Here is a 13,320-nt window from a genome sequence, read left to right on the forward strand (position 1 = left end):
TGGATGTTGGATGTTGTTAAATAAACATATTTACTTTGCTAACTTCTTGGTAATCATTTAAATTGTCTTTGCTAAACTGACAGGGTAGCTCATGCCTGGAATCCCAGCAATTTAGGAGGCTGTGGCCAGAGGACTGCTTGAGGCCACGTGTTTGAGACCAGCCTGGGCAACATAGTAAGACCCTGTCTCTATCAAAACTAAAAAGGTTTTGCTTTTATGTCAGCAAGAAAACAAGTGATTCATATCTTAGAATTCATTTTAAGCTAAAACAAAATCCTGTTCAATGAAGGATACATTTCATTCCAATCCCTCCTCCAACGAGCATTCTGGGGCCCAATAAGTAAACATTTAAAAAGAAAAAATGCAAACTATCAAACATGGATAATATTTCTGACAAATGTTCAAAAAGATAAAATCTAAATTATGCCACTAATTGATTCAGGCTAAGATTTATGATAAATTATCAGTAAATATGACATATATGGGAACTACACCTTAAAACTAGTATTGACTATACTCTCTATTACATTTCTTTCTTCATAACCACTGCATAATAAATAATGCCTACAATCAGAGAAAAAGGGTCTCTTTCAACAGGTTTCTGAGTTGATATTTAAAATCACAAATGTGAAAGGGAAAACAACATTATAGTGAAAGAAAGAAAAGAAAAAATCCCACCCGCATTAAAATAATTACAAAATTACAAGTGTGAATGTCTCCAGATGAAAAGGAACTATCCCAAGAATTTTGGATTTGTGAAAAATCTAAATGTAGTGACACCACTGAAGGATTACAGTCGTGTTCCCACAATGGCTCCTGACCCAAATGGAAACTCAGAAATGACAGATAAAGAATTCAAAGCAAGGATTGCAAGGAAGCGCAACAAGATCCAGACAAGGTTGCAAATAAACACAAAGAAACTTCTAAAGCAACTCAGGAAATGAAAGCATCTTAAGGTAAACATCTTAAAAAGGAATCAATTAGAGCTTCTGGAATTGAAAAACTCACTTAAGGAATTTCAAAATATAACTAAGTTTTATTAATAGACTGGATCAAGCAGAAGAAAGAATTTTGGAGCTTTAAGATCAGTTTTTCAAACTAACTCAGTCAGACTAAAAAAAAATTTTTTTTTAAATGAAAAAGGCTTTGAGAAATATTTGATAATGTAAAGCAACCAAATCTATGAATTATTGGTATTCCTGAGAGAAGGAGAAAAAGTAAATGACGTGGAAAACATATTTGAGGACATAATTTAAGAAAATTTCCCTAATCTTGACAGAGAGGAAGATATCCAGATAGAAGCAATCCAGAGAACTCCCTGTGAACATGAACATCACCATGGCATATAGACACCAGACTGTTGAAGGTTAACGCTGAAGAAAAAATCTTAAAGGCAGCTAGAGAAAAAAGTCAGATCACATACAAAAGGAACAGTGGACTTCTCAGTGGAAACCTTACAAGGCAAGAGAGATGGGGGGTCTATTTTCAGCATTCTTAAAGAAAGGACACTACAATCAAGAATTTCATATTCTACCAAACTAAGCTTCACAAATGAAGGAGAAATAAAATATTTTACAGACAAACAAGCACTAACATAATTTGTTACCACTACATCAGCCTTAGCAGAGATCCTTAAAGGACTTCTAAACATGGAAATGAAAGAACAACACTGATACCACAAAAACACACTGAAGAACATAGCCCAAAGACCCCATAATGCAGCCATGCAACAAACATGGCAAAGCAACCATCTACCAATTTAATAATAGGATCAAAACCTCACCTGTCAACATTAACCTTGAATGTAAAGGGTCTCTTCAGATTGTATAAATCTTTCGTCTTTTACTAAACATCCTGCTTAAAAGGTACACAGTTGCAATTTGGATAAGAAAGAAAGAAAGAAAGAAAGAAAGAAAGAAAGAAAGAAAGAACACCCATCCATCTGCTGCCTTCAAGAGACATGTCTCACACGTAAAAACATCCACAGGCTCAAAGTAAAGGGTTGGAAAAAGCAAGCAAATGGAAAACAAAAAAGGTCAGGGGTCTCCCTTCCCCTTCCCTTTCCCCTTCCCCTTCCCCTTCCCCTTCCATTTTTGAGATGGAGTCTTGCTCTGTCACCAGGCTGGAGTGCAATGGTGCGATCTCGGCTTACTGCAACCTCTGCCTCCCGGGTTCAAGCAATTCTCCTGCCTCAGCCTCCAGAGTAGCTGGGACTACAGGCACACACCACCACACCCAGCTAATTTTTGTATTTTTAGTAGATAGAGAAGGGGTTTCACCATGTTAGCCAGGATGGTCTTGATCTCTTGTCCTTGTGATCCATCCACCTCGGCCTCCCAAAGTGCTGGGATTACAGGCATGAGCGACTGCACCTGACCAGGGGTCACTATTCTTATATCAGATAAAATAGACTTTAAATCAAACAACAGGGCCAGGCACAGTGGCTCACACCTATAATCCCAGAGCTTTGAGAGGCCGAACTGTGACAGAGCAGGAGTATCACCATCTTGCACAAGCACTGTTATTTTCCAATTCACCTTAATCAAAAACTGCCTAAATCCAAAGGGCATCAGTCTAAATGGCTAAGGTCAGCATGACCATAAACCAAAAAAACATCTCCAACGAGAAACATTCCAAACTCCTCCGCGACCAGAGACGTGCTAGCCACCCACCTTTGGCTGGGAAGATGCCAGCCCCAAGATAACTCCCTTCCTGCTGGAAAGATGTCAGCCCCAAGATAACCCCCCCTTCGCCAAGAGACATTCCAACTTCACCATAAACTTCTCCCCCACACATAAATATTCCAAGCTTGTGATAAGCCCCCTCACCCTAAAACCAATATATACTCATGTACTCAGTCTGTAAGAGAAAGCACTCCTGAACAACAAAAAAAAGAATCCGCCAGAAGCCCTTCTCAGGTTTTATCTAAAGTAAACCTGTCTCTAACTGCCAAGCCATCCTATGTGTCTCTTTCCCCTTTCTTTACCTCTTACCAGGTAGGAGGATCGCTTGAGCTCAGGAGTTCAAGACCAGACAGGGCAACGTGAAAGGAAAATAAATATTGGAACCCCACAATCACTAAGCCAAAGCGAAAAGTCAAGCTGGGAAATGCTTAGCGCAACCCTGCCTCCTATTCTATTCCTAAAAGACAGCTACTAAGATTAGAAAAAAGTTACATAACTCCCTCACAAGGAATTTCCCTGCATATGAAGGACAGACAGAATTCAAAGCCACCCCTCTACTCACTGGGGTAAGTGTGTATCTGAGTGCCTCCTTTGGAAAGCCTAATCAGAAACTCAAAAAAAAAAAAAACAAAAGGCAACCATTTGTCCCTTACCTACCTACGACCTGGACATACTCTCCCCACTTTGCATTGTCTTGCTTTTCCAGACAGAACCAATGCATATCTTATATATATATTGATTGATGTCTCATGCCTCCCTAAAATGTATAAAACCAAGTTGTGCCCCAACCACTTTGGGCACATGTTGTCAGGACCTCTTGAGGGTGTGTCACAGGCACGTGCCCTTAACGTTGGCAAAATAAACTTCCTAAATTGACTGAGATCTGTCTCAGATATTTGGGGTTCACAGCAACACAGTGAGACCCCATTTCTATTTAAAAAAAAAAGAAAAAAATTATATATAAAAAACCAACGACAGTACAAAAGGACAAAGAAGGTAATTACATAATGATAAAGGGTTCGATTCAACAAGAAGACTTAACAATTCTAAATATACACATACCCAACACCAAAGCAGCCAGTTTCATAAAACAAGCTCTTAGAGATCTATAGAGATAGTAATAATATTGGGAGATTTCAACATCCCATTGACAGCATTAGACAGATCATTAAGGCAGAAAATTAAAAAACAAATTCTGGGTATAAATTCAACATTTGACCAATTGGACCTAATACATATCTACAGAACACTCCACTCATCAACCACAGAATATTCTTCTCAACAGCACACAGAACATACTCCAAGATGGACCACATGCTTGGCCGAAAAGCACATCTCAATAAATTTTAAAAAACTGACTCATTTGTGAGGCCGAGGCAGGTGGATCACTTGAAGGTCAGGAGTTTGTGACCAGATAGGCCAACATGGTGAAACCCCATCTCTACTAAAAATACAAAAAATTAGTCGGCCACAGTGGTGCGTGCCTGTCATCCCAGGTACTCAAGAGGCTGAGGCAGGAGAATCACCTGAACCAGGAGGCAGAGGATGCAGTGAGCCGAGATAATGCCACTGCACTCTAGTCTGGGTACAGAGCGAGACCCTGTCTCCAAATAAATAAATAAATAAATAAATAAATAAATAAATAAACAAACTGAATTATACCAACCATACTCTCAGAACACAGCAGAATAAAAATAGAAATCAATACCAAGAAGATCTTCCAAAACCACACAATTACATAGAAATTAACTTGCCCTTGGCTGGGCGCGGTGGCTCACGCCTATAATCCTAGCCCTTTGGGAGGCCGAGGCGGACAGACTGCCTGAGCTCAGGAGTTCGAGACCAACCTGGGCAATGTGGTGAAACGCCAACTCTACTAAACTACAAAAACACACAAAAAAATTAGACAGGCGTGGTGGTGTGCGCCTCTAGCCCCAGCTACTCAAGAGGCTGAGACAGGAGAATTGCTTGAACCCAGGAGGCGGAGGTTGCAGTGAGCTGAGATGGTGCCACTGTACTCCAGCCGGGCGATAGAGTGAGACTCTGTCTCACAAACAAACAAACAAACAAACAAACTTGCTCTTGTATAGCTTTTAAGTAAACAATAAAATTATGTTTCAAAAATTATGTTTTGATTTTTTTATGAAATCAAAAAATTCTTTGAAATAAAAACAGACACAAAACATATTAAAATGCAGCAAAAAGTGTTAAGAAGTTCATAATGCTAAATATCTAACTCAGAAAGAAAGATCTCAAATTAATGATCTAATATCACACTTAGAAGAACAAGAAAAACCAGAACAAACTAACCCCAAAGCTAGCAGAAGAAACAAAAATAATTAAAATCAGAGTGGAATTGAATGAAATTGAGACCCAAAAATCCATACACAGGATCAATGAAACCCAAAGTTGGCTCTTTGAAAGGATAAACAAAATTGATAGACTGCTAGCTAGATTAACATAGAAAAAAAAAGAGTGAAGATCCAAATAAGTACAATCTGAAACAACAAAGTTGACATTACAATAGATTCTACAGAAATACACAAGATCCTCAGAGACTATTATGAACACCTCAATGCACACAAACTAGAAAATCTAGAGGAAATGGATAAACTACACAATCTCCCAAGACTGAATCAGAAAGAAATTGAAATAGACCAATATCAAGTTCCAAAACTGAATCCATAATAATAAAAAAACAATAACCTACCAACCAAAAAGTCCTGGGACCAGATGAATTCACAGCTGAATTATACCAGATACACAAAGAAGAATAGGTACCAATTCTACTGAAACCATTCCCAAAAATCAAGAAGGAATTCCTCCCTAAGTTGTTCTACAAAGCCAGCATCGCCCTAATACCAAAACCTGGAAAAGACACAATGAAGAAAGAAAAGTACAGGCCAATATCCCTGATGAACATAGACACAAAAATCCTCAACAAAATACTAGCAAATCGAATCCAGCAACACATCAAAAAGTTAATGCATCATGATCACGTAGGCTTCATTGTTGAGATGCAACGTTGGTTCCATATACGCAAATGAATAATTGGGATTCACCACATAAAGAAAATTAAAAACTATATGATCACCTCAATAGATGTGAGAATAGCCTTCATAAAATCCAACATCCCTTCATGATAAAAAAACAAAACCCTCAACAAACTAGGCACTGAAAGAACATATCTCAAAATAATAAGAATCATCTATGACAAACCCACAGCCAATATCATACTGAACAGGCAAAAGCTGGAAGCATTCTCCTTGAGAACTGGAAGAAGACAAGGATACCCACTCTCACCACTCCTATTCAACATAGTACTGGAAGTCCTTGCCAGAACAATCAGGCAAGAAAAAGAAATAAAAGGCATCCAAATAGGAAAAGAAGAAGTCAAACAATCTTTCTTCTCTGACAATATGATTCCATACCAAGAAAACCCTAAAGACTCCACAAAAAGGCTCCTGAAGCTGATAAACAACTTCAGTAAAATTTCAGGTTACAAAATCAATGTATAAAATCAGCAGCATTTCTATACATCAATAATGTTCAAGCTGACAGCCAAATCAAGAATGCAACTCCATTTACAATAGCCACCAAAAAAAAAAAAAAATTAAAAACCCAGGAACACATCTTACCGAGGAGGTGAAAGAGCTCTACAAGGAGAACTACAAAATATTACTGAAAGAAATCATAGATGACACCAACAAATGGAAAATCCACGCTTATGGATTGCAAAAATCAATTATCATTTTTTAAAATACCCATGCTGCCCAAAGCAACCTATAGATTCAACACTATTCCATTTTTTATTTTTTCCCCTGATAAATGTCAGAGTCTTTGGTTTTTGTTTTTATTTCCATAAGTTATTGGGGAACAGGTGGTGTCTGGTTACATCAGAAAGTTCTTTGGTGGTGATTTGTGAGATTCACCTCATCACCCAAGCAGTATACACTGCGACCAATTTGTGATCTTTTATCCCTCACCCCCTTCCCATCCTTTCCCCAAGTCCCTGAATTCCATTGTGTCATTTTTATGCTTCAATGTTATTCCTGTCAAACTACCAACACCATTTTTCACAGAATCAGAAAAAAAATTTTCTTAAATTCATATGGAACCAAAAAATGGCACAAATAGCCAAAGCAATCCTAAGCAAAAAGAATAAAGCTAAAGGCATCACATTACCCAATTTCAAACTATACTTTAAGGCTAAGGTAACCAAAACAGCATGGTCCTGGTACAAAAACAGACACACAGACCAATGGAATAGATAATCCAGAAATACAGCCACACACCTACAGCCATCTGATCTTTGACAAAGTTGACAAAAACAAGCAATGAGTTAGAGACTCCTTATTCAATAAATGGTGCTAGGATACGTGGCTAGCTATATACAGAAGAATGAAACTGGACCCCTACCTTTCACCATATACAAATATCAATTCAAGATGGATTAAATATTAAAATGTAAGACCTCAAACTATAAAAATCCTAGTTAGAAAAAAAAAGAGAAAACACCGTTCTGGACATTGGCCCTGAGAAATAACTTATGACTAAGTTCTCAAAAGCAATTGCAACAAAAACAAAAACTGATAAGTGGGACCTAATTAATCTCTTTAGATTAATTAAGCTCTTTAGCTTCTATAAAACAAAAGAATCCACAGACAATCCACAGAATAGGAGAAAATATTTGCTAACTACATATCTTTATAGATTCTGGACATTAGACAAATGTCTTTATCCTAACTTTGTCTAATATCTAGAATCTATAAGGAAATTAATTCAACAAGCAAAAAACAATGCCATTAAAAACTGGGCAAAAGAACTGAACACAGTGGCTCATGCCCGTAATCCCAGCACTTTGGAGGCCAAGGCGGGTGGATCACGAGGTCAGGAGATCAAGACCATCCTGGTTAACACGGAGAAACCCTGTCTGTACTAAAAATACGAAAAATTAGCCAGGCATGGTGGCTCGTGCCTGTAGTCCCAGCTACTTGGGAGGCTAAAGCAAGAGAATCGCTTGAACCCAAGAGGCAGAGGTTGCAGTGAGCAGAGATAGCGCCACTGTACTCCAGCCTGGCTGATAGAATGAGACTCCATTTAAAAAAAAAAAAAAATTGGACAAAAGACATGAAAAGACACTTCTCAAAAGAAGACATACGAGCAGCCAACAAACACATGAAAAATTGCTCAACATCACCAATCACCAGAGAAATACAAATCAAAACCACAATGAGACATAATCTCATACCAGTCAGAATGGCTATTACTAAAAAGTCAAAAAACAACAGATGCTAGAGAGGTTGAAGACAAAGGGGAACACTTATACATTGTTGGTGGGAATGTAAATTAGTTCAGCCATAGTGGAAAGCAGTTTGGAAATTTCTCAAAGAACTTAAATAAAAACTACCATTTGACCCAGCAATTCATCACTGGGTATATATCCAAAAGAAAATAAATAATTCTACCAAAAATACACATGCACTTGCATGTTCATCACAGCACCACTCACAATAGCAAAGACATAGAGTCAACCTAGGTGCCCATCAATGGATACCTGGTGGATTGGATACAGAAAACACAGTAGATATGCACCACGGAATACTACGCAGTCATAGAAAAGAATAAAATCATGTCCCTTTAGCAACATGGATGCAGCTGGAGGCCATTATTCTAAGTGAATTAACAAATTAACAGAAAACCAAATACTGTATGTTCTCACTTATAAGTGGAGGCTAAACACTGGGTACTCGTGGACATAAAGACAGCAACAAGAGATACTGGGGACTAATACAGAAGGGAGGCACGGAACAGGGCAAGGGCTCAAAAGCTAACTGCTGGGTACTATGCCCACTATCTAGGGGATGAGATCACTCATATCCCAAACCTCAGCAACCGCATCACGCAATATACCTATGTAACAAACCTGCATGCGTACCCTCTGAATCTGAAATAAAAGTTGAAATTATAAAAAATAAAATAAAATCATAAATCTAATTAAATTATGTATACATCATTGTATAAAGATTTTTTAAATCCGACCTCAGTTTTTGTGAAGATTGTGAAAATAGCAGTCATCCCCAAACGTTTCTTGTTGGCAAGTAATGTATTAAATATATTAAATATGATGTTGTTACATGACCATGAGAGTTTTTTAAATTTCTAGAATACATCTCGGTGGAAAGATCATCATCAAGAGGGAAAGGACTATCTTCTATTTAAAAGAATATTCCATAAATGCACCTTGAATAGAACAAAGTTTTATGTACACAAAAACTACATAGAACACAAATGGTAAATTAAAGAGTCTATAGATCCTTCAGAAATTCCAAATGCTAGAAACTAGAACCTTCATGATTTACATGAGGGAGATGTTTTACCCACTGTCAATTTCAGAAAGAAGTAAACACTATAACTGAAAAGAGACTAAGTCAAGAAAGAAACCTTAACTTTTTTTTTTAATCAATGCGTTATTTTGAGTGACAATTTCAAAGTATCAGAAAGAATAAGGAACCAATTTCTTTAAAGACTACTGGTGAAAAAGTTGGAAAAATGACAGACAACTCACTGAAAGGAAAGTAGTGGGGGTTGGAAACATGTATAGTTACATAATAAACATACCTACATACCTTTTCAACTGATTATTTAGAATAATTCAGAAAAAAGAAATAAAAAGAACAAAGCAAAACAAAACAGGAGCTCAGAGCTCCAGGCGACAAGGTAACAGACCTGACATGAGGAGAGACATTAAGGTGCATTTTAATCTATTTAATTTAAAAAAAAAAATTTTGGGGGGGAGACGGAGTCTCACTCTGTCACCCAGGCTGGAGTGCAGTCGCGAGATCTAGGCTTACTGCAACCTCCACCTACTGGGTTTAAGCAATTCTCCTGCCTCAGCCTCCTGAGTAGCTGGGACTACAGGTGCACACCACTACACCTGGCTAATTTTTTGTATTTTAATAGAGACAGGGTTTCACCATGTTGCTCAGGCTGGCTGCAAACTCCTGAGCTCAGGCAATCCGCCCGCCTTGGCCTCCCAAAGTGTTGGGATTACAGGCATGAGCCACCGGACCTGGCCTATTTAATCTAAATATTAACTAAACATATATATACACACATACACACACACATTTTTTTTTTCTTTTTGAGACGGAGTCTCACTCTGTCGCCCAGACTGGAGTGCGGTGTCATGATCTCGGCTCACTACAACCTCTGTCTCATGGGTTCAAGTGATTCTCCTGCCTCAGCCTCCCCAGTAGCAGAGACAGGTGTGTGCCACCACACCTGGCTAATTTTTGTATTTTCAGTAGAGACAAGGTTTCACCATGTTGGCCAGGATGGTCTCAAGCTCCTGACCTCAGGCAATCTGCCCGCCTCAGCCTCCCCAGTAGCAGGGACAGGTGTGTGCCACCACACCTGGCTAATTTTTGTATTTTCAGTAGAGACAAGGTTTCACCATGTTGGCCAGGATGGTCTCAAGCTCCTGACCTCAGGCAATCTGCCCGCCTCAGCCTCCCAAAGTGCTGGGATTACAGACGTGAGCCACCGTACCCGGCCTAAACACTAATAATTGAAACTTATGGGACTGCAAGTCATAAACTGAATTAGGATAGTCCTCTGGAAAGTATGATGTAGTAGAAGGAAGATCAGAAGTCAGAAGGCCTGGGTCCAAGCCCTGATTCTGCCAGGAAACAAGAGTCTAGATCTTTGACAAGGCACTTAAACATTCACAGTCTGGACTCTTAATCTAAAAACGATTATGTTTGAAGAGATTATTTTGGGGATTCCTCTTAACTGTAAGATTTATAGACTCATTATTTATAACAGATGCCTTAAATCGGCACTTAATGAATATTTGTTTCTTTTACTTCCTACTCTGACTTAAATGTTTGAAGGTTTGTAAAAGAAAGCAAAAACAAGAAAATACCTGCCCTGCTGTTTAAATAAACTGTGGATTGCCCGGCAGGCATAGTGGCTCACAGTGTAATCCCAGCATTTTGGGAGGCTGAGGCAGGAGGATCACTTGAGGTTGGGAGATTGAGACCCACTTGGGCAACATAGCAAGACCTCACGTCTTAAAAAAAAAAGGTTTTTTAATTAGCTGGGCATGGTGAAATGCACCTGTAGTTGCAGCTATTTGGTAAGCTAAAGCGGGAAAATCGCTTGAGGCCAGGAGTTTAAGGTTACAATGAGCTGTGATCATACCATTATACTCCAGCCTGGGTGATGGAGCAAGGCCTGGCCTCAATTAATCAATAAACAAGCAAACAAACAAACTTTGTATGATCTGTTTGAAGGAAGTTTATAAAAAGCCTAGATTTTCTTTCTTTCTTTTTTTTTTGAGACAGAGTCTCGCTCTGTTGCCCACGCTGGAGTGCAGTGCTGCGATCTCGGCTCACTGCAACCTCCACCTCCTAGGTTCAAGCAATTTTAGTGTTTCAGCTTCACTAGTAGTTGGGATTACAGGCGCATGCCACCATGCCCAGCTAATTTTGGTATTTTCAGTAGAGATGGGGTTTTGCCATGTTGGCCAGGCTGGTCTCAAACTCCTGACCTCAAGTGATCTGCCCACCTTGGCCTCCCAAAGGGCTGGGATTACAGGCATGAGCAACCGTGCCTGGACAAAAAAAGTCCAGGTATTTTTTTTTTTTTAATTGCCTAGGCTACCGTGATTCACGCTTCATCAAGTTAGCACTGTGAAGCGCATATCTGGTGTTTGGGAGAGATTTAAAAGCCCCTACATAATAAACATTTCTGGTCACAAAACTGTGACTTAGAGTAAGAATGCCACCTGAACACCAATTTCCCTGGCAATGCTGAATGTGGAAGGGTTGTCAAAGAAAAACCTTTAGCAGGTTATGCTACTATTAACATAATAAAGTGAAAACCTACTTTGAAATAAACCCATTTAAATAATGACAAAATTAACAAAACATACACCTCAAGGCCTTAACACACAAAATAGCCATCTAATAAGGTAATTAAGCCTAAACTAGTCTTACACCCTAGAAAGTTGAAACTGCTCAATTCTCTACAGGAAAGGACAGCCCCGTCATTCAACTTGCCAATAAACCTGCTTTAGTGACAGATCATTATGTTCCTACTCAGTTAAATTAGTAGCTGTGCATTGCATTGTTAGTAATAGACACTGAATAACCAGGTTTATAAATCAACTTTTACTTACTCTTATTTACCACTTACATAAAACCATAAATTTCACAACCTGATTTATATTCGAGTCAAGAATTATTCCTCTAGGAAATATAAAGTTTAAAGTTCATGATCTTAACAGTACAAAGACTAATGGATATTCTTACCGGATGAAATAAGTATGCTCAAACTTTCTAGCTTGCCATACTGAGCAGCCACAAATAAAGGTGTGATTCCAAAGTCATCCTGGCATTCCTTGTTTGCTCCCTTTTTAAGAAGCAATTTTATGATCTCAGCATTTTCCTAAAGCACAGATTCACATTTTAAATAAGAAAAAAAACAAAGAAAATAAAAGGTATCTTTTTTCTTATTGTGTTTCTTTTTCTTTTTTATCCTCTCACTAAAGGATAACTTGAAGAAAAAAACAAAACAGTATACTGCTGTATTGGTTGGAAAGAAATTGGCCAAACAATCAGATTATCCTATACTTCTAGTTAACTCAATAAACGTAAACATGAAACACTGATCTCTAGGAATTATAAACCTTATAGAATCCTGCAAAATTAGCTTGCTAACCCAAGCACTAAGGAGTCATCACAATTTCTAAATACACTATTCTAAATAAAATAACCCATTGCTCTTCATCAATTTATATCCCAAATAACTGACGGTTTCTTAAACATGGCATCAACATTTTTAAAATGTAGATAATCCCTATAGCCCAGAGCTTCTACAGCTACTACAGAAGTTGGTTTATTCAGAATCATCATTAGCATTTAGACTGCCTTTTCTATACTGCACTAACCATCATAAATCACAGGCGAGCAGAAAGCAAAAACTGCATCGGACTGTCATCTTAAGAGGGTAAAACACACAATTTACATGGAAATGAAATAATACATTCAGAGGTTACCTGAAAAGAAGCCTGGTGCAAGGAGTTCCATCCACACATAGAATGGGATCCATTAACATTTGCTCCGTGTTGAAGCAACAGCTTTAACACATCTATCTGTCCATTTTCAACAGCTGCAATACAGCAGTTAGAAAAATTAATGTCAGCAAAAAGGCATGTTTGTAGGACTGGACACTTTGGTGATGTTCTTATCACTTATTCACCTCAGAACCACAATGCTCTCATTATTCCTAAACATTTATGACAATTTTCTTAGCCTAAATCTATTAACATATATCTAATTCTTTCTGAACACACACAAAATTATTTTCAACAGCATGTTAAAAGACACAGAGGAACTGGAAGCAAGAAGCAAACGTTTATTCTCTCTGAAAATGGAAATAGCCTAGTTCTAGTTTGTTAAAATGAAACTGGGAGGATGTAACATGGACAATTCAGAAACAACAGTACCAGTCTGGAAAAGCAATCTCAAAAGGACTGAAAGGTTTGTTATTACTACATTTGATCACAAATAAAAAGAGTCACTGACAAAATGAAAAACCAAGTTCTTCATCTTAGTTTTTTTTTTTTTTT

General features: G+C 38.1%; 1 protein-coding gene across 11 annotated transcripts in view; it reads right to left on the reverse strand.

The window, feature by feature from the left end:
* The window catches only part of LOC108519782 (probable G-protein coupled receptor 75), a 211,715-nt gene that overhangs the window by 54,120 nt on the left and 144,275 nt on the right, over positions 1-13,320 (reverse strand). For all 11 annotated transcript variants that reach the window (XM_017859020.1, XM_017859024.1, XM_017859023.1 and 8 more), the window contains 2 exons: positions 12,748-12,860; positions 12,002-12,137 (listed from right to left, as the gene is read on the reverse strand). In XM_017859020.1, coding sequence (XP_017714509.1) covers positions 12,002-12,137; positions 12,748-12,860 — 249 coding nt within the window. The remainder of the gene's footprint in view (positions 1-12,001; positions 12,138-12,747; positions 12,861-13,320) is intronic.

Source organism: Rhinopithecus bieti, unplaced genomic scaffold, assembly GCF_001698545.2.
Source record: "Rhinopithecus bieti isolate Rb0 unplaced genomic scaffold, ASM169854v2 scaffold_47995, whole genome shotgun sequence".
Classification (NCBI taxonomy): domain Eukaryota; kingdom Metazoa; phylum Chordata; class Mammalia; order Primates; family Cercopithecidae; genus Rhinopithecus; species Rhinopithecus bieti.